Source organism: Mauremys mutica, chromosome 2 (assembly GCF_020497125.1).
Source record: "Mauremys mutica isolate MM-2020 ecotype Southern chromosome 2, ASM2049712v1, whole genome shotgun sequence".
Lineage (NCBI taxonomy): Eukaryota > Metazoa > Chordata > Testudines > Geoemydidae > Mauremys > Mauremys mutica.
In genome coordinates this window covers 237,331,739-237,353,405 of record NC_059073.1, presented here as the reverse complement: position 1 = coordinate 237,353,405, position 21,667 = coordinate 237,331,739, and the positions used below count along the sequence as shown (strand labels likewise).

Sequence of the window (21,667 nt, the reverse complement as noted above, 5' to 3'; positions counted from 1 at the left end):
ATCTAATTCTCTAGGGCAGTATTCAGCTGCTATAACAATAATGAGACCATCCTTTCTTTTCCTGCAATCCCCTGGCTCATTCACTACACACCTTACAACTTCTGCAACAAATAAGGCGGGTTTCCTGCTGACAAGAGCATCCTTTACTGCCTAACTTTGATTCCTTCCATGATCACTGTTCATTCTGCTCTCCCTATTCTTGTTTCCTGTGCCTGGGGCCACAACTCCCGCTGACTAAAGGAAGGAGAACTTGCAGGCATAGTCCTGCTCAGCCCCCACAATCCTGGGCAGGAACATGCTTAGTCACTCTGTGGGGACGGTGCATGTGCACTCCTGTCATTAGGGTGGATGAGAAAGGGCAGGGGGATGAGAAAGTGCAGAGCAGGGAGGGGTCAGACCTGGTGCAGAGTGCGGGCAGAGCCTGGGAGGAGCTGGGGTGGACTGTGGGTGGGGCTGATGGCACCCCAATGTGTCCCGATATTTTAGTGTTGTGATCTGGTCACCACTTCGGTCATACAATGCAGCGTGCTCAAAGCAGACTGTTTCTTTGGGGAATTTAGCTCTTGAACTCTAAGAAGTCTCTACTGAGCACATGCAAATTGAGATTTTTCAAAGCCTCATAACTTGGCCAAATGTGGGCAGATTTTCATGGGAATGGTAAAAGGCACATCCCTGATACCAGTGAGACATGCCCATCTCCTCCAAATTTCAAATCCCTGCTCTCAAGCATTTAGGTGATAAAGCTTCTCAATTAAACAGTTATAAGAATTTTTTAATATGGGCAAAACAACATTATTTTTCTCTAACCTCTTTCTGAGAAATCATTGAACCATTTTTGCTGAAATTAAAAAAAAGAAAAGAAAAGAAAACAGCCTGAGGCAGATAGCAGCATGGAAAGTTTCAGCCAAATATCTTGGCAAAGTTATAAGCATCTGACAAAAGGTCTTACAAGTGGAAGTGTAACCTTAGCTATAGGCAGTGGGTACCTCCACAGCCTATAAAATTAATCCACTTTCCCCTGTCATTATAAATATGGATTTTGTAATCAGAAGTATCCGTTGGCTGTTAAATCAGACAGCAGGCATGGAAATAATGATCAGCTATAAAGGGTCAGCAGGGCTTTTACGCTTGTATTTTCCACACTATCGCTATGCTGTTAGGTAGGGATTTTTTGGGTTTTTGTCACCACATTTTAAAGTAAATCTCTTGTTTTTTTCCCCCGGTAAGGCTAGGGCTGGACGTACCACCATTGTGATAGCTCACCGGCTCTCCACAATCCGAACAGCTGACATTATCGCTGGATTTCACGATGGTGTTGTTGTTGAACAGGGAACACACAGTCAACTCATGACACAGAAGGGTGTCTACTATTCTCTTGTGATGCAGCAGGTAATGAGATGTGATAGAGCACTCATGACTAAATGCTTCAGATTTACTGGCCATTTCTTACTCCAGAAATTTATCTGCATATCTCTCACAGGTGCTGATTTTTGTATTTGCCAGTGGGTGCTCCTCTCCATCCCCCTCCCCCTCTCTTGTGACCTGTGGGCAGGGCCTTGGGGCAGCGGGGGAGGGAGGCTGAGCAGGGGCAGAGCACAGGTGGGCCTCAGGGGGAAGAGGCTGAGCAAGAGCGAGGCCTCTGGGTCGAGTGCGGGTGGGGCCTTGGGGAGGAAGAGGCCAATCGGGGGACGGGCTTTCGGGTGGAGTGGTGGGTGGGGCATTGGGCTGGGGCCACAGTCCAGGCGCTGGGGCCCACAAAAGATTATCCAGCCCTGCAAGTGCTGAACACCCCCTATTTTTTTGGTGGCTGCTTGAGCCACTGAGCACCCACAATGTTGACGACTATGATCTCACTCATACTGTTGCTGACACATGCAGGTTCTGCACTCAAACAGCTGGGCCATTTTCACTTCCCAGTTTCTGCATGTTTTCTAGTTTAGTGAAAGTTGATCAGTCAATCTTGTTTCTGAGTTGGAAGTGGTTGTTTTTCACCGGTAGCTTCACATTTACCCAATGTCATGAATCAAAAACATAACTGAGCAAAAGAGGTGGATGACATCATCACAGAACTATATAGATAGTGTGGGGGGACATACAGAGCCAAATTCTCTGCTGGTGTAAGTTGCAACTGCACCAACTTATACTGGCAGAAAACTTGGCCTATACAAACTACGATGTGAAAGTGACAATGTAACCAAAGTGTTGTTATTTTTGTTTGTTTCCATACCAAGTATACTGTTCCTTCCCCTTGCTGCAAACTGTCTTGTGACTGTGTATCACTGTTCCTTGCTTGTCACTAGGGTCATGGTGGAAACACTCAAAATGAGATGTCAGAAAGTGATGAAGAGACAGAAGATGAAGACTATGAGGAAGAGTATCTAGATGATCTCAGGATGGAGAACCTGACTGATCTTGGTGGTTTTGAAGAGCCAAGAATCATTGAGATGGGAAGCATTCCTAAGAGATCCAGAAGGCATACAAGAAGAACGACCTCTTCTAAGAAAAAGTCGTCTGAAAAGAAGAAAACAAAGGAGAAAGAGGTTAGTGTTAAAATTCAGTTTAATCCTGAAGTTTAGTGATAGCTTCTGAGAATAGGAAACAAAGGTCATTCTATTTTCTTTTTTTAAAAAGTCTTAAGCCATGTCACCTTTGCTGTGATCCTGTCATATGCAGCATTGACTTGGGTGAATACTTGAACTGGGAATCTTCAGGGAAAACACAGATGTAAACAAATGAGTCTTGAGACAGATCCTAGCTCCTGTCCCGCAGGACTAGCTGGGCTTGGCTCCCTACTCTGGGTGTTGCAGCCTCAGAGGTTTGGCCTTATGAGGGGGGCCAACCAGGCCAAATTTGTGAGTGTGGCGTTGTGCCCATGTGCACCAGGTCACAAAACCCAGAGTGGGGAGCTGAGCCCAGCCAGCCTTGTGATCCTTCAACACATTCAGATGATACAATTTTGGGTCGCAACCCACCAGTGAAGAAACCCTGTTCTAGGAGCTCTTTTTTATTATAGTACAGTCTACTGGTAGAACACGATGCAAACAATAAGCAGCACCGGATGCATTCTTAAAATGTATCGCTCTGAAGTCCAGAACACACTTTTTATCTATTCATAACTGTTGCATTTGGGCCTTGTCACAGGAAATAGATGGCAAGATACATGGCTTCAGAATTCATACTGTTTGCAGTAAAGTGAAGAAATCCGATGGGAAGACATGAAATTATTGATGTCACAAAGTTCAGCAGGCTTGTATGGTTGAAGCGTTGGCAGGCTTTTCCAGTATCTGAAACCCAGGCCTGGTCTACACAACGCATTTATACTGAATTTAGCAGCGTTAAACTGATTTAACCCTGCACCCGTCCACACAACGAAGCCCTTTATATCGATATAAAGGGCTCTTAAAACCGATTTCTGTACTCCTCCCTGGCGAGGGGAGTAGGACTGACATCGGTATTGCCATGTCGGATTGGGTGGCCGCAATTTGACGGTATTGGCCTCCGGGCGGTATCCCACAGTGCACCATTGTGACCGCTCTGGAAAGCGATCTGAACTCGGATGCACTGGCCAGGTAGACAGGAAAAGCCCCGCGAACTTTTGAATTTCATTTCTTGTTTGCCCAGCGTGGAGCGCTGATCAGCACGGGTGGCCATGCAGTCCCAAATCCAAAAAGAGCTCCAGCATGGACTGTACGGGAGATACTGGATCTGATCGCTGTATGGGGAGACAAATCTGTTCTATCAGAGCTCCGTTCCAGAAGACGAAATGCCAAAGCATTTGAAAAAATCTCCAGGCTATGATAGACAGAGGCCACAGCAGGGACTCAACACAGTGCTGTGTGACAAGCGTAACGGAAAGCCAAAGAATCAAATGGATGCTCATGGAGGGAGGGAGGGGGAACTGAGGACTCGAGCTATCCCACAGTTCCTGCAGTCTCCAAAAAGCAGTTGCATTCTTGGCTGAGCCCCCAATGCCTGAAGGGTCAAAAACATTGTCGCCAGTGGTCCAGGGAATATGTCGTCAATTTGCCCCCCTTCCCCACCTCAAAGAAAAGGGAAAAAAATCATTTCTCGCCTCTTTTCAATGTCACCGTATGTCTACTGGATGCTGCTGGTAGACGGGGTGCTGCAGCACTAAACAGCAGCATCCTCTCCCCTCCCCTCCCTGGTGGCAGACGGTATGGTACAATATGACTGATAGCCGTCCTCGTCATCACCCTGTGAGTGCTCCTGGCTGGCCTCAGTGAGGTCGACCGGGGGTGCCTGGGCAAAAATGGGAATGACTCCCGGTCATTCCCTTCTTTAAGCTTTGTGTCCTGGAGATTCAGTCCTGGCAGATGGTGCATTAGGGCTGGTAACCATCCTCATCATAGCAGCTGGAGGCTGAGCTTCTCCCCCCTCACCCCTTCATGTCTATTGGAGATTCTGGACTATCATAGCAGCGGGAGGCTGTGCTCCTCTCCTCCCCCTACCCTTTAATGAGTAATGGAGATGTCCTGCCTGGAATATCATAGCAGCTAGAGGCTGCCTCCCCCTCATTTTATCTCACTAAAAGGTCAGTGTTTCTTATTCCTGCATTCTTTATTACTCCATCACACAAATGGGGAGATAACTGCCACGGTAGCCCAGGAGGGGTGTGGGAGGAGGGAAGCAACGGGTGGGGTTGTTGCAGGGGCACCCCCTAGAATGGCAGGCAGCTCATCATTTCTGAGGGATATTTGGGGGTCTGACCCGGAGCGGCTGTGCTCTCTGGTTCTCTAGTAGACTTGCCCCATATTCTAGGCAGGACTGACTCTATTTTTAGACAAAACATAAAGAAGGGAATGACCTGGGAAGTCATTCCCATTTTTGTCCATGCGCCCCCGGCCAACCACAGCGAGGCCAGCCAGGAGCACCCATGACAGCAGCAGACGGTACAATATGACTGGTAACCGTCATCGCCAATTTCCAAAGCAGCAGACGGTGCAATAGGGCTCGTAACCATCTCTGCTACCTTGCAAAGGCAAATGAATGCTGCTGTGTAGCACTGCAGTACCGCGTCTGTCAGCAGCATCCAGTACACATACGGTGACAGTGAAAAAAGGCTAAAAGGGCTCCATGGTTACCATGCTATGGCGTCTGCCAGGGCAATCCAGAGAAAAAGGGGCGCAAAATGATTGTCTGCCGTTGCTTTCACGGAGGAAGAATTGAGTGACGACATTTACCCAGAATCACCCGCGACACTGTTTTTGCCCCATCATGCATTGGGATCTCAACCCAGAATTCCAATGGGCGGAGGAGACTGCGGGAACTATGGGATGGCTATGGGATAGCTACTCACAGTGCAACGCTCTGGAAATCGACGCTAGCCTCGGTACATGGATGCACACCGCCGAATTAATGTGCTTAGTGTGGCTGCGTCCGCTCGACTTTATACAATCTGTTTTAAAAAAACAGTTTCTGTAAAATCGGAATAATCCCGTAGTGTAGACATACCCACAGGCAAAGATAACCACGCGAGGCCATCGCAACTGGCTCAAAACCTCATCTAATAATTTGTACCAGTTCCTATGTTTTCTTTTCATTTTCCACAACTTCCTCAACAAATGTATGGACATTTTGAATAGTTCACTGAAGCTGAATTGAGCTGCCATGTGTTTTTCAAGGGCGATGAAGCCTAAATCACTGTTTCATATGCCTTTTCCATGCATCTGGTAATGATTCATAGTCTGTATTTTGTAAAAGACAAAACAGACTAACTGACATAAGTCGACCCAATTGTTTTACTGCCAACCCACTAGCATTTAGCAGAGGCTGAACTAGACTGATCTTTTTGTGCTCAGAACAGTGAGACTTTTAGGTCATTCTAATGATTCATGTGTTAAAGCTGCAATCCATGGTCACTGACCCTATCTGACATTTCACTGAACTATATAGACCCCCTCCCCCCATTAGCCTTTTGTTAAGTTGATGCCTGCAGATTTTTTTGACTTGCAATAGCAGTTTTAAGACTTTAAATTAGAGAGTGGCAAATCTTCAATATGTTTGCTCATTCAGTGTGTACATTGCAGGCTGGGGTGAATTATCTGTGAACAGTTGCTAGGACAGTTTACTGATTTACCCCCTAGCTGAGGAACTTTCAGTGAACAGCTGAATTTTATCTCTTATGTAGGGGGAAAATCTCCCTGCTGTGCCTTATTCCAGAATTCTGGCTCTGAACAAACCTGAGTGGCTGCATATATTCTTTGGTGTGATTGCCGCTGCCTTCTCTGGTGGCATCCACCCTGCATTTTCTGTTATATTTGGAAAAATCATTGGGGTAAGTTCAGAACTGTATGGTAAACTAACTTGAACCAGGCACAAATGCAGAATTTTAAATCCTGCCCATCCCTCCAGCTAGTCCTCTCTGGTGATGCCTGAGAGCCTTCTTCTACTCCCACTGTCACTGAACTCTACTGGAGTCTTTCCATTGACTTTAGTAGGAACTTGATCAAGCCTTTGATCTCCTCTCCCCACTTCAGACTTCTTGCCTATTTTCCAGCCCCGTATTTGGAATGACTTCACCTTTCCAGAGAAGCAAATCACCTTCCCTTATCAAACTCAGTTTTCATTTACCCCTCTCCACTGTTGTGCAGACTCCCTGCCTTGTACCTGACTCTGCTCTTTGCATTGTACCTGTTCTCTTCAGAGAGTAAGCTCCTTTAAGGTACCTTGCATTCCAACATGTTTGTAAGTACCAGAGACATCTATGGGACTGTCTGAATAATTAACCCCTTGATTCCTGAATCATTGCAGGAAAGAAATGGAATCTTCCTTTGGATTCCAGTATATGATTATTGGAAGCTGCTGGGAGTTGGAGCAGCAGGCAGGGAGAATGGTTGGAGCAAGATGTTGAGGGAATCTTTTATCTTCAGGCAAGAGAAGAGGGGTGTTGTAGTCAGCTGGAGGGGTGGTGGATGGTCTGACGGAGTGACGGCATTCAGTGGAAGGCAGATAGGAGCTGGTGAAGTGGCAACCTGGAGACAGGGTTTAGTGGAACTGCAGCTCACAGGCAAATGAGGGGAGGGTCTGGTGGAGGGTTGGAGAAGGAGCAGCTGATGAGAGGCAGGTCAGCTGGGAGAGGTGGAGTGACCCCCTGGCCAGCAGCAGAAAGCTGAGAGGTGGCAGAGTTCAGGTGCTGGGGAAGAGCTGAGAGAAGGTGAAGTTGAATAGTTTCTACAGTGTTTCCTGAGCTATTGTAACTGGTGGTCACTTTGTGCTTTTCTTACTTAGGCTTTTCAAGAAACAGATCCTGAAAAAAGGAGCAAAAACACCACATCACTTTCTCTAATGTTTCTTGTCCTGGCAGTGATCAGCTTAGTAACACACATCATCCAGGTAAACTTCACTACATTGAAAAGTCAAAGCTGAGTATCTGGTCACATACATTATGGTCCAGATTTTCAGATCTCGTTGAGAGGTATGTTGGGGACATAATGCAACTTTGTATTCACTATGTTTCTTAGAAACTGTTCCAGAGCCAAGACACTGAATGACTCAAGTGGCTGGTATGGAATACAGAGCCGAACCCTTCCCGATTGCTAGTTACCAAGCAGCCCAGGGCAGCAATACCTGAAAGATGCTGCTGACCGTTGTGTGTCCTAGGGAGAATGCGTTTGGGCACAGCCCAGTTCCACCACATTGGTGTGTATGTTACAAAAAACACCGCCCCAGTCGGCACTGTTAGATAGCAGTGTGAGTAGTGAGTTTAAGGAATGAGTAGGCAGGGAAGGTGACTCCACTGCTGACCTCTGCAGCTGGCTGCGGAAGCATGTGGGTGGGGCAGTTCGATGAAACTTCAGTTTCCAGGAATGTGTGTGGTACCTTTCACCAGCTTTAAACTAACGTCTGAAACCATCTCCCAAAACACTGTGTAGGTTCTGTGAACTGTGTGGCTGAACGGTTGAAATATCATCACATTCACAGCAGGTTGTTCTAAATATGACTGTACAGCCCAGCACATACAATTCAACTGTTGTATTTCCCATTCTCCCTTTTCAGGGATTCATGTTTGGAAAATCTGGGGAAGTTCTGACCAGGAGATTGCGAACTTTGTCATTCAAAGCATTGCTTCAGCAGGTACGGGCCTCGTTTCTGGGTCAGAGCAATAGACAGCAAATATGCAGCACTCCTGCCACGTTAGCCAGGTGGCTTTTGTGGGGTGATATTTGTATAACACCATGAAAATTTCTGGTTTCCTGTGGCCTGTGTAGAGCCTCCCTCCAACATGGCTTTGAGAGAACCCATCCTTTTAGTGAAACTTTAACTATGCACAAGCGGCAAGTCTCTGAGCACACGCGCAAAACAAAATAAAGCAAAAACATATGCAAGTTAAGTCAGTGCTGCTAGGAGAGCTGTCTAATTTTGATGCCATCTCTTTCAATGTCGACCATACTGAAGAGTGTATAAAACATGCATCTATCTGAGTGCATTGGTATATTTGCAAAGATTAACAAAACAGAAGTTAAATCTCTATCTGACCCTGATGGTCATGATATAAATGTTTAGATAAATAGGTTTAGGTCTGTTTGCATCAAACTCCATAGCAAACAGAGCATATCATAACAGGTGTAGGTTCTCAAAGCATTATCTTTGTTCACTAGAGTGTTTTTTCTAGTCAAGATGACCAGCTGGATCAGGAATGATTTACAATAATACTATTGCAACATGACTGTCCTTAGATACTCCCTCCTGATGGATCCCTGGATACACTTATTTTTGTTCCTTGCAGATGATTCTCTGTGGGTGAACAATTAGGTACCCTGCAAACCCATTGGTAGTGCTTGGTATCACAGGGTTCTGCATATGCATAGGAGCATTCTAAGGGGATAGGGGAGGAGAGGGAAAATTACGATAAACAAACAAACCTCTTCTTTTCCACTACCTTTAAGGATAATAAAGCTGATTCTCCTCCCACATGCACCCATATCAATCAGAAAAAGCTCTACAGAAGTCAGTGTAATATAAAACGTGTAGGAGATGAGCCCTGTGACTATCCGATGTTGGTATGGGAGTGGAAGGCACTCTCATTATGGTGCCAAAGGAACGAGGAGTACGTGTGCCACAAGTATTCCTTGTTCTTTTTGCTGATACAGACTGACATGGCTACCACTCGAAAACTGTCAGTATGGTGCATGACACATATTTTACTCTAAATTCTAAAATCTTTGCAGTTGTTAGCACCTGGATTGTTAACAGTTTAATCTTCTGAGGGTAAGAAAAGTTTTAAGATCGTTTTCAGTTTATCTGACAAATGTTGCTCATCACAGAAGAAGAGTGAGTATCTTAGTGCTTATGTTGGTTCTCTCTCTCCCCCATGCACACGTGCTAGTCAAGCTTTAAATGTCCACACATTGTACTAATGACCCTGACCAGTCTGAGTTATGGTAAGAACATTTCATTTGCAAAAGCAAAAATAACGGAACCATGTATTCCCTTGCAGGAGATTGGCTGGTACGACAATCCTAAAAATGCCATAGGGGTTTTGTTAACCAGACTAGCTACAGATGCTTCACAAGTCAGAGGGGTATGTTTGTTTTTGTTTTTACGTTTTGCTTACAACTATGAATTGCAGTGCTGGCAAGGGGCGATGAAGTTATTTTGGAAAACAAGTTGGTAAATCTACTCGAGACTGGCTGACACATTTAAATAGCACACTGTCAACGTCTTGGAAATAGTTTCATTACTCCCAATTTATGATGATTATAAAGGTTCGGCAGATGTTTGTACACCTTCCATTTCCTTACTGTAAGTGGCTAAGTAAGCCATGTCCAAGGGCCAGTGTAAGCACTTCTACACCAGTTATACTGAAGACTTTGCTCCATCATGCAGTTTATCAAGTGGCCCTAAAGCCCCACTTCGGTTGCTTGGGGGGGCTGTAGTGTGGGAGAATTGCATTGCAGCCAATGGCCTGGCCTTATGTTGACATGGGTAGATTTCTTCTTCCCAGCTCTGTCCACTGCATTTCATACACAGGAAGCCTGTTTATGTGGGCTTTATGGGGTGAAGTGAGTTGTCATTATTGCATAGTATCAGTGATGGCAGAAGCACGAGGGACTGTGTGACTTTGGGGAGTGGGGTAGGATAGGATCCACTGAAAATCCTGCAGGTAAGTGGCAAATTCTTCAGACTTTGCCCATCTCCCCTTTCCTTTCCACCACACAACCCCATCTGAAAAATTCTGAAGAAAAAAAACTTTTTAAAATAAATTCACTCATGAGCAAAGAGTAATAAGTTTCCTGATTTATTCAATAGTTTAAAATAAAATTAAAGTTCTACGGCACTTGTCTAAAAAAAAATTTTTTTTTAAATCTTTCCTCAACTCCTGGATTCACTAGACTCACTAGATCCTCAGACTCACTAGATTTCATGCTCCCTCCCATCTCCTCTTTACTGCCCAGCACAGAGTGGGAATCACTCAAAGATTTGACTGAATGTACAGATACTTGAATCTTTAAAAACTGCAACTTAATTCTTAAGGATAAAGTCCATCATCCCAGCTGTCAAGGTAAAACAGGTGCATGGGATCCAAACTATAAAAAGCTTAATAGATCAAAATGAACATGAGAACACTGCATTCTCCAGAGCAGTGGTTCTCAACCGGCTGCGAGCAGGTTTCAGGGGGTCCGCCAAGCAGGGCCAGCATTAGACTCGCTGGGGCCAAGGGCAGAAAGCCAAAGCCCCACCTCATGGGGCTGATGCCCAGGGCCCTGAGCCCCACCACATGGGGATGAAGCCAAAGCCTGAACAATGTATCTTCACGGGGGGCCCTGTGACATGGGGTGCCAGGCAATTGCCCTGCTTGCTACCCCGTAATGCTGGCCCTGGCTTTTATGTGCAGAAAACCAGTTATTGTGGCACAGATGGGCCATGAAGTTTTTACAGCATGTTGGGGGACAGGGGAGGCTCAGAAAGAAAAAGGGTGAGAATCCCTGCTCTGGAGAACAAATAAATATCAGTGAGTGAGAAACAAGGTGGGTGAGGTAATATCTTGAAGTTTTTACAGCATGTTGGGGGACAGGGGAGGCTCAGAAAGAAAAAGGGTGAGAATCCCTGCTCTGGAGAACAAATAAATATCAGTGAGTGAGAAACAAGGTGGGTGAGGTAATATCTTGTATTAGACCAACTTCTGTTGGTGAGGGAGAAGCTTTCGAGCTCACACAGAGCTCTTCTTTAGGTCTTCTTCACCAAGAGTAGTTGGTCCAATAAAAGATATTACCTCACCTACCTTCTCTCTCCTATAGCCTGGAACTAACACAGCTACTGCTAAGTAAGTGGGCAGCCATATGTTGTGCTAGCTGAAGTCTCAAAGTGATCTTTATGTGTAAGCCCCTAGAGTATATGGCAATAATTCATCTTGGCATTGGTTTGGTTTTATAACTTTATTGAACACAAAAGTCTCTTGAGAGCAGGAAAGCCTCTGGCTAGCAAAGAAAGTATCATACTTCCCACCCAAGGTTTTCTTGGTTTGTCCACAGTGCGATATTTGAAAGATGGATTGTTTCCACAAAACTTTCCATTTTATCTGCAGGCATGAGTAGAGCTGGCCAACATGTTTTTAGTGAATGGTATTTTTGCTGAAATATGTATTTTTAGGGACCCTAAATATGGTAAAATTTGACAAAATAAAATAGGGAGGGAGATTTGTTTTAAGTCTAAATATTTCATTTTAACCATTTAAAAATAAGCCATTTCTACTTTTGTTTTGAAACGGCATTTCATTTTCAAATTTGACCAAATAAAAAAGAGGAGAAAAACACTGCAAAATGACCAAATCAATACAAAAAATTGTGTGTGGGGGTGTGGGGGGGGAGAAGAGTATTTAGTAACCCAAATGTTTTTGTCAATTTGAAATTATTATTTTTTATTTGACAAAAAAAAATGTTTGTTTCAGATCTAATCAAATCAACCCCCCCTCCTCAGCCCCGGTTTTCCAGTTTGGCCCCCAGCTGGAAAATCCACTATTTGCTCAGCTGAGCCATGAGTATTGTCACAGTTTACACGGATCCCGTGTGCCATTCATCACTTTTAAATTTCTTGATGGCATGGATATGCAGATCCTCAGGGAGAGAAGAGCTCTTTGGTGTGAACGCTCATTTCCTGCTGCTAACACTGCTGAAAACAAAGTGCCTAATTAAAGGAACCTGCAGCTTCCATTATCTTCAGCTGATGTACAGCACCTATGAAAATCAGGCCCTAGATGCCTTAAGCTGGGCACCCAATAACTGAAATGCCCCAAATTAGAGGCTGTTGGCTCTTCATGATTTCTGTGCCTTGTTGTGGCACAGGAGGGCCCTGATATTTTTTGTTGAATTGAGCCCATGTGGCCACATTTTCATCAGGCTTCCTGAACCTCACCCACAGCTAGGGGTATTTGCATATGTAATTGTCCATATGGGTTTTTGCATATACAATTGTCTATTTTAAATGCACATTTATGATTGTTCTCCCTCTGAATATTTGATCCTGAGTGAACAATGATTTCATACAATTGATCTATATTTTGTGTGTGAGAAATTAACTCTAACATTGGACTCTTTTGCTTTTAATAGGCTACTGGAAGCCGACTTGGCTTGTTGACTAAGACTGCCTGTACCCTTCTGACCACCATCATTATTGCTTTTGTATATGACTGGCGATTAACTTTGCTTATCCTGGCCTGCATTCCTTTCCTTATTCCTGCAAGTGCTATTCGACTGAGCTCTGTGGCTGGTCGTGCGTCAAAAGATCAAAAAGCTTTGGAAGAGGCCGGACGAGTAAGATCTCCAATATAAACTAAATGGGTATAATGTTATCGTTTTAAGGACATTGTCAGTGATGATTGTCTACAGAAATTACTCTGAAAATATATTAAATAAAACAGTGATAAAGAGAGACATTCTATTATAGTGGGATGCTGTTTCCACTCTAGTTAAGGTTGAGGATGACTTTTCTTATTGCTTTAAAATCACAGTAACTCATATTGCCTAGAAATTCAATGGCAAAACAATTATGTTAACACAAAGTTAAGGTTGTTTGGTGGCGTGTTGTCCCCTTGGAGAACCTTGATTTGAGCAAAACTCAAACTTCTGAACATCAGGAATTGCAGAGTTAAAGTTGCCCATGCAACCTTAACTCTTCCCTCTTTCAGTAATTCCCCAATGCTCCCTGTTAACAGACATACCTTTACTCTGCCAACCCCACAGTTGCTGAAATGTTCAAGCTCTTCACTTTCTTTTCCAGTCCATTCACTGTCACCCACAGGATTCCATGTAACACTATGAAAGGACAAGAAGGGTTAGGGGAAGGTTGACCATGCTAGCTTCCCTCTAGCCTCTTTCAGCTATGCCTCACGGTGCACGTACTCTCAGTGGCCCTTAGCACTATAGAAATTCAGAAGGTTCCAGATCGTGGTGTACACTCTCACACTTTCCCACTCCCCAAAAGAATATCAGACATGTACAATGTGAGAACTGCTTTACAGCTTTTTACAGCTCCCATGCCCTGATGGTACATCTCAGCTGGGAGGTGATTCCCAGGTCTCATAGACATACCCATGCTAGCTCTGCTTGAGCTAGTGCACTAAAAAGAACAGTGTAGCCAGGATGGTGGCTTGGGTGAGCCTCACAAGTAGTATGTGCCCAGGGGGTCTGGGTGGGTTTGTACTCATGTGGCTAGCTCAAGCCACTGTTCGTGCCACCCTGGCTATGCACAGTGGGTACATCTATGCGAGCTGGGACTCACATCTCCCAGCTTAAGGGTAGGGCTACTGTTACATACAGGATACCATCTCAACCTACACTTTCCCTTAGCCATCCTGAAAACATTAGAATCCTTTCAAATTCCACCTCACAGCTGGCAATATCCTTTGTAATTAAAGCCCTGTGCCCTGTTACTGACATAACCTACACAATTCCACGTAGTACTGAGACATACTTTATCCTGAAGGTACACATGCACCTCCTGCCTTTCCACACACACACACATAGATCTCCTCATATCTCAGTCACACATCTCCAAGACATCCACAGATCTCTCTAACACACCCACCAAGCAGAGCTAACTACTTCCTCCGCTTCTCAGTACATCTCCATCTGCCACTGAGCACACTCACTTTGCCTGGAGTGTGCATAGATAATAAATGCTTAGCTTGTTCATGTGGCAGCTCGCTACTGAAAATACCCTTTGTAATAGAGCCCCTGTGCCGTGCTAATGATATAAGGTACGCAATTCTGCACTGGACTGATGCACACAGGATCCTGAAGGTACATACCTAGCTCCTCCCTTTGTTCAGACATCGGAGGGTGGCAGACACAGAGTTCCTCCTGTCCTAAGCTCTGCTCTGCTGTCTCACATACCTCAAAGTGATCCACACGTCCTCACATCACCAACACACTTACCAAGCAGGCCCAATTATTGTCTCCACCATTTAGTGTAGGCACACCTAGCATCCTGATTGCAACTGGAGTATATGCAAATACTTCCCATTGGCTACTGCCCGGTCTATGGAACAGATGGAACATGGGGTGGGCAGCCTTTTTTTTTTCTCTTGTCCTGTAATATTGTTAGCTGGAATCACGTGGGTGAGAGTGAATGGGCTGTAAAAGGAGGTGAAGAGCTTGTACATGTCAGCAGCTGCGGGGTTGGCAGAGCAAAGGTATGTGTGTTAACTGGGCACTGTGGAAAGAGGGCAGAGGTAAGCTTGCATGCACAACCTGACTTGTGCATCTCCTGGTTTTCGGTAGTTTGAGTTTTGTTCCACACAGCATTCTGCAGGGGTACTATACCCCCAAGCAACCTTAACTCTGCATTTAAAGTCGTTCTTTGCCATGGAATTTCCAAGGTTTTTTTTTAAACAGGAAAAGATCTGGTGGTAGGCAGTAAGGGCCATATTAGGGTGACCAGACAACAAGTATGAAAAATTGGGACAGGAGGTGGGGGGTAATAGGAGCCTATATAAGAAAAAGACCCCAAAATCGGGACTGTCCCTATAAAATCGGGACATCTGGTCACCCTAGGCCATATAGGCAGTTGTACATACAGTGTTCTACAATTAGCATGCTGAGCCAGCTGCACCCCCTGACACACACATTCATCAGCTGTGCCTCATGGGCCCTGCTTCAGCAAACCTCCCCCGCCATACCTCTGACCAGTGATGAGCTGCCAAAATATTAACAACCGGTTCCCTCCTCCTCACCTCACGAGGGGGTCGTGCCCCTCCGGGGGGTCGTGCCCCATCCAACCCCCCATGTTTTTTGACACACCCCCCTGGACCCCTGACCCACCCACCCCCTTCCCTCTCCCCTGACTGCCCTTTGCAGCCCCATCCAACCCCTCCTCTCATTCTTGATGGCCCCCTGGGACCCTTGCCCCATCCAACCACCCCTTCACTCTGCCCCTGAGTGCCCCCACCACCTCATCTAACCCCTGCCCCTTCCTGATTGCCCCCCAGGATCCTTGCACCCATTCAATCACCTGTTCCCTGCCCTCTGACCGCCCTAACCCCTAGCCACCCCTCCACAACCCACCGAACACCCCCTCCCTGCCCCCTGCCCCCTTACCACACTGCCCGGGGCCGGAGCCGGGGCTGCTCTGCCCGGCCGGGCTGGCACCGGGGCCGGAGCCGCAGTCGCACCCGTGGGAGCCGACGGGCCGTGCCGGGGCTGCACCGGGCCGGAGCCGCAGTCGTACCCACGCGGCCCGACTCCCCGGGCCGGGCCGGCACCGGGGCCGGAGCCGGAGCCGCGGGGCCCGACTCCCCGGGCCGGGCCAGCACCGGGACCGGAGCCGCAGCCATGGGGCCCGACTCCCCGGGCTGGGCTGGAACCGGGACCGGAGCCGTGGGGCCCGACTCCCTGGGCCGGGCCGACACCGGGACCGGCGCCGGAGCCGCAGCCACGGGGCCCGACTCCCCAGGCCGGGCCGACACCGGGGCCGGCACCGCAGCCGCAGCCGCGGGGCCCGACTCCCTGGGCCGGGCCGACACCGGGGCCGGCGCCGCAGCCGCAGCCGCGGGCCCCGACTCCCCGGGCCGGGCCGGCGCCAGAGCCGCAGCCGCGGGGCCCGAGCTGGGCCGGGTCCGAGCCGCACAGGCGGGACCAGCCCGAGCCGGGGGTGCTTGGCTGCGACCGGGCTGGGGCGCCCGGCCAGGGCCAGGAGGAGCCATCCCGCCCCCTCCCCCACACGCCCGGCTTACCTGCCTGCTCCTTTTTTCAGGCTTCCCGCAAACATTTGATTGGAGGGAAGCAGGGGAAGGGGAGGAGAAGGAGGGCGGAGCGTTCAGGGGAGAGGGGGAGGTGAGCTGGGGCCGGGGCCGGGCAGACAGGTGCCGGAGCCTTTGTAAAATTTAAAAGCTTTTTAGAATCGGTTGTCCTGGAACAACCGGTTCTAAAAAGGCTTCTAAATTTAACAACCGGTTCGCGCGAACCGCTGCGAACTGGCTGGAGCTCACCACTGCCTCTGACCCATTCACTGCATTCCCCCGTCCCCACTACCATACTGAGGCCTCGCTACTGCAAGCAGGGAACACGTCTCCCTGAAGTTTTCACTCCCTGTGAAAACTTTTCTATTGCTGTCACTTCCTCCCTCCTCTGATCTGACTCCCATGCAGTGCCTGGGGTGAAGGACAGCTGCGTTCCAGTGGCATAGTGTTCCTGGTCGTGTTTCAGAATGGCTAGAGGGTGGAGTTTGTAGCAGGCTGGTTGGAGAAATCCCAGTTAGGGTTTGTGTTCCAAAACACTGACAATTTTATGTTTGAGAGAAAAATCCTCTGACCCCTTTCCGATAGATGTACCCCATCTCCAAGAACAGTGAGGTGTCAGAGCTTGTAATGGTTTCTGGTCAGCCATGAACCCTCCAATTTCCCCATAAATGTGCATCCATTAGCTTTCCTGTAGTGTTGGGGTGCACTGACAGAGCTGAGATGTGCAACGGGTCAGGTGCACTGGTAGAGCTGGGGTATAGGAAGGTTGGGGTACACTGGAAGGGCTGGGGCTGCAGGAAAGTTGGGGTGCATGAGGGGTTGGGGTCCAAAGACAGCTGTGGGATGCAGGGGGTTAGGATGCCAAGACCAAGCTGGGGGTTGGGGTGCAGGAAGGTTGAGGTGCAGGATGGCTTGTTTATTGGCAGAGAGGGCACAGCAGGGTTGCCATTTTTGGTTAAACCTATTTCTGGAGGTTTCATCACATGACACAATCTTTAAAGATTAATTTTTAATTCCTGAAAAACAAGGAGTCGTCTGGTGGCTTTGTGGATACAGACTAACACGGCTACTCCTCTGATACTTTAATTCCTTGAAACTCCAGGACAATCCTGGAGGTTTGGCAACCCTCATTCCAAGAAAGTTTACACATCCAATTTTCCACCCAAATGCTTTGATTTCTCCCAAAATGAAAATACCACCTATGACTCTCACATTGTAGCAATTTCCAGCCACTCAGTTCAAAATTCCTTTTGTCTTAGGTGAGGGGTTGTAATTAACTTATTTTTAGTAGTGTTAATTGAAGGGTGAGTTCACAGCCATCCAGTGGTCTGTGATTCATCTTCCAGTCCTAGTATCTACCTAGCTCTACAGTTCTAGCTCTAAGTTGTTGTTGTTTGTTTTTAAACACCCACCACCTAGAAACCTGTTTTTAAAATGGCTGGTTTTAGGGCTTATATCTCCAGAACGTCTGGCTCAACAGATGTCAAGTTTGGGTCACTAACCCTATCCTGCCATCTCCTGAGGTGCACCACTATAAATTGGTGAACCTTATGGGGGTGCAAGATACATGTAGTGATCCAAATTTGGGGTCAAAGCAGCTGGATAGACTGAAGAGATGCACAGTGTTTGTTACTGAATTCACCCAGCTAGTGACAGTTCAAGGCCCCCCTTTGCTGAAAACCTGTGAAAGCTTGGCTGGCATGTTGCTAAAATCTGTTACTATCAGGCTTTTTTTGGGAGGGGGGGTGTAATATCATCAAAGTATTTTTGTTTAAAATAAATAGGCGTGCAAATGCTTGCTGGCAAGAGAGGAGCATTTTAGAGGATGGAGGAGTTAGGGGAATAGGGTGAGAGGGGTTTGGGGCTGCACGGAGGAGAGGGGGGATTATGGGGAGGGAGATAAATGGGGACGGGTGGTAGAGGAGGTTGGGTTTGGGGAATGGATACTGGGAAGCAGACATGGGGGTTTGTTGCAGAGGGTCTGGGGGGAATAGGGGCAGCTCCACATTCTCCCCTTCTGGCCTTTTTGTGTGTGTGCTTGAATCTGGGGGACCCCCTAGCTCTCTAGGGGAGTCTTAGCCCCTCTCCCCACCCCCTGCATGTGAGGTGGAATTTTTTTGGGGGGGGCGCTTGCCTCTCTGGGGGTGACTGAGCCCTGCACCTAAGTCCCCCTCTGTTTGCCAGGCTCTGAAGCTGCCTTGCCCAGCTGCGGGGATCTATCTGCCTTCCATGTCCCCTCTCATGTGAGCCAGGGTCTGCAGTAGGCATTGCTTTCTGGGGACATCTAAGCCCCTCTCCCTACCTCCTCACATGAACTGGAATCTGGGATGCTTTGTCCCTCTAAGGGAGTCTGGCCCCCTCTCTCTGCCTCTCCCCATGTGAGCTTGGATCAGGGAAGTGCGGGTCCTCTGAGTGGGAAGCTTAGAACAGGCATGCTCAGAGCACTGCTGAGAGAGGGGTGAGGAGCTGAGAATGGGCATGTCAGAAACTCTACAGTCCTAGGGAGGGGGAATGGGAAAACCCACTGGCATGAATGGAGCAGTTCATATGTCTCAGAGCTAGGTGACCAGGTGTCTCAATTTTATAGAGACTGTCCTGATATTCGGGGCTTTGTCTTATATAGGAGCCTATTACTCCCCACCCCTGTCCTGATTTTTCACACTTGCTATCTGGTCACCCTCCTCAGAGCTAGATTCTGACTGAATTCAGGCTGGGTGTTCACTTTCGGCTGAGAACATCCCATTGAGATGAATGGGCCACTTCACAGCTCTCTGAGACTATTATGATGCTGATGGATGTGTGGAGCACCTCTGCTCCATTGGCCTTCTAATTGTATACAGCATTATAACTGAGCACCAGCTCTGCTCTGGCTAAGGTGGGGAAGCCCTTCCTGTTTAAAGGATGACTACTAAGCATGCTAAAATCTGTCGGTTTACACAGATTGTCTTGAAATTTGCTATGTGCCATGAAAGCGTAGGGTAGGGTGAGTGATCCAAAGATGGGGTCATTTGAGTATGGGGTTCCCCAAAGCCTCCAGGGGAAAAAATTAAGTTCACAGATTCTAGCAGCTTTGAAGTTCTACGCCCACCCTGAGCAGAAATCTGAAAATGAAATGTAAACTTTTGTTTTAATTTGGCTTAGTAGAAAGACCACTATGTGACCTTAGGCAAATAATTTAATTGTCGTGCCTCAGTTTCCCTGAGAATGATACTTAATCTCATTTTTAAAAAAGAAAAGCACTTTTAGAGCGAAAGATGAAAAGTGCTAGAGATGTGCTAACTACATAGTGGTAGGAGTAGAATCATACATAAGAGAATATTTCATATCTGTCTTGTCTCCTGATTTAGATTTCAGTGGAAGCGGTTGAGAATATAAGAACTGTGGCTTCATTAACTAGTGAAGATGCATTCTATGAGAGATATAATGCAAGTTTGAATGGTCCATACAGGTATGGTATGGTATGAATACATATTTTCTTAATTTAAAACAACAAGATTTATTCGTATTACATTAATTTGCAGACTGAAAATATTAAACACATAAATGATTTGAAAAGATTTTGGCAGGGTAAAATGTATTTACTCGGTTTCTTTAAAATACATTCTTAGATATTATTATGTGTGATGTAATATTTGTGTGAGAGAGAGAATGTAATGACCCGGTATAAATGAAATGATCTACCATCCATTTTGTTTCTTTCCCCTTAAATATGTTATAAGTAAAAGCAGGGATTGAAAATGATAGTCCTCTGCCAATGACAGTTTTATGATTGAATATTCTATAAACCATCATCTGTATGAGGAAAAAAAAATCTATATTTCATTGGAGAAATGGGATTCTCAACTTTAACACTTCTCTCTAGTCCTGGCAGGTCATTGTATCACAATATTATGATTTATGGAGAAACTATTTTGGAAAAAGATTTTAAAAATATATGAGCACTAGAGATGAGTGAAAATCTGAATTTCTATCCTGTGGGAAATTCTAATATTTCAACCTCTGTTTTGCTCTGAAGTGGGACAAAATATGAAAATACATAAAAAAATTTCATGGAAAGAAAAGTTTTTTAGAAAAATTTCAATGTAGAAATGGCAAATAATTCCATTTTTGCATATTTTTCCTCCAAACAAAATATTTTTATATTCCCAAATAATTGAAATATTTAATTTTTCTTTTGTTTAACTGATCTGAAAGTTTTTGTTTCCATCTAGTTCAACATCAAACTGCACTTCCCTGTTTTGGAACATTGCCTCTCTTATGGGCCGGGCTCCCAGGTTAGACTACATCTCCCATGATGCAGTGTGGTCTCCCCTCTGATTGAGTGGCATAATGCATTATCGGAGTCACATGGCTGTGGATGCAAAGCAGAAATATTTCAATTCAGGTCAAACCAACCCAGAATAAAATATTTTAACTTTTTTCCCAATGGAAAATTTCAAATGTGCAGAAATTGCATTTTCTGTTGAAAAACCATTTTGTCAGAACTAGTACCAGATTCTTTGTTGCAGCAAAGTCTGCACATAATTAAGGTGATCCAGTTTTACCATCCCACACAACAACATTTGTCACCATTTATAAGTTACCAGTGTAAAGTGGGCTCTGAGTTGTTACTTTTCCCCCTCTTGTACTCAGAATAGGCAATATCTGCAGTGCTTCAGTTATGCTGTGTTGTTGACATTGACTTTTCTATGGTGACCACTACATTTATCCAAATTCTCCAAAAATTCAAGCATTCAAAGATCATAAGAGACTTATCAAAATTATCAGTTTGCTTTGTGTCAGATTGCTTTGGCCATCCATAAACATTTATTCTGGAAACTAGCATTCAAGTGTTAAAATGTTTTGACTATTAAAGGTAACTTTATCATAAGGCCCTATCCAACAAACAGCTAGTTGGGATGAAGGGATCTCATTTGCCATAAGTTCTCTCCAGAGGCACCTTCATGGAGGCCCTAGCATGCAGCTTTATTAATTATTATTATTTATTATTTGAGTGAGTGACGTATAGGGTTTGCCACCCCACCTCTAATCCAAAGGTCTGACCTTCTCCCAGCCAGTCTTTGCTCGTGACATTTCATGACAATTTTTTCCTTTAACATAGATATTTTCTTTTATCAGGGACTCTCTAACAAAAGCCCCCCTATATGGACTTACCTATGGAATAGTCCAATGTTCAAGCTACTTTCTTTATGCAGCAATCTTCAGATTCGGGGGATGGCTCATTGCTAATTGTTATACAAACGTTGAAAATATATTTATGTGAGTACACGTCCGTCCAAAGGCAGTGATTTCAACACATGGTAATTGTGTATAGTCTAGTTACTTAGGCAATAGTGCAAGAGGTCCAGCAGTTTAGAATCTGTTCAGGAGTTCAATTCAGGCAGAAGGGTTATTTCTGGGAGAGGAAGCTTGAAACAGGTGTGTTGGCATGTATAGAGCCTGGCTCAGTTTATTCCTTATGGAGAAACTTTT

General features: G+C 46.0%; 1 protein-coding gene across 1 annotated transcript in view; it reads left to right on the top strand.

The window, feature by feature from the left end:
- LOC123363278 (ATP-dependent translocase ABCB1-like) overlaps positions 1-21,667 on the top strand; it is a 114,759-nt gene that overhangs the window by 31,331 nt on the left and 61,761 nt on the right. Inside the window, 9 exon segments of the mRNA XM_045004146.1 lie at positions 1,228-1,389; positions 2,301-2,540; positions 6,149-6,295; positions 7,249-7,353; positions 8,017-8,094; positions 9,458-9,541; positions 12,567-12,770; positions 19,543-19,643; positions 21,314-21,454. Coding sequence (XP_044860081.1) covers positions 1,228-1,389; positions 2,301-2,540; positions 6,149-6,295; positions 7,249-7,353; positions 8,017-8,094; positions 9,458-9,541; positions 12,567-12,770; positions 19,543-19,643; positions 21,314-21,454 — 1,262 coding nt within the window.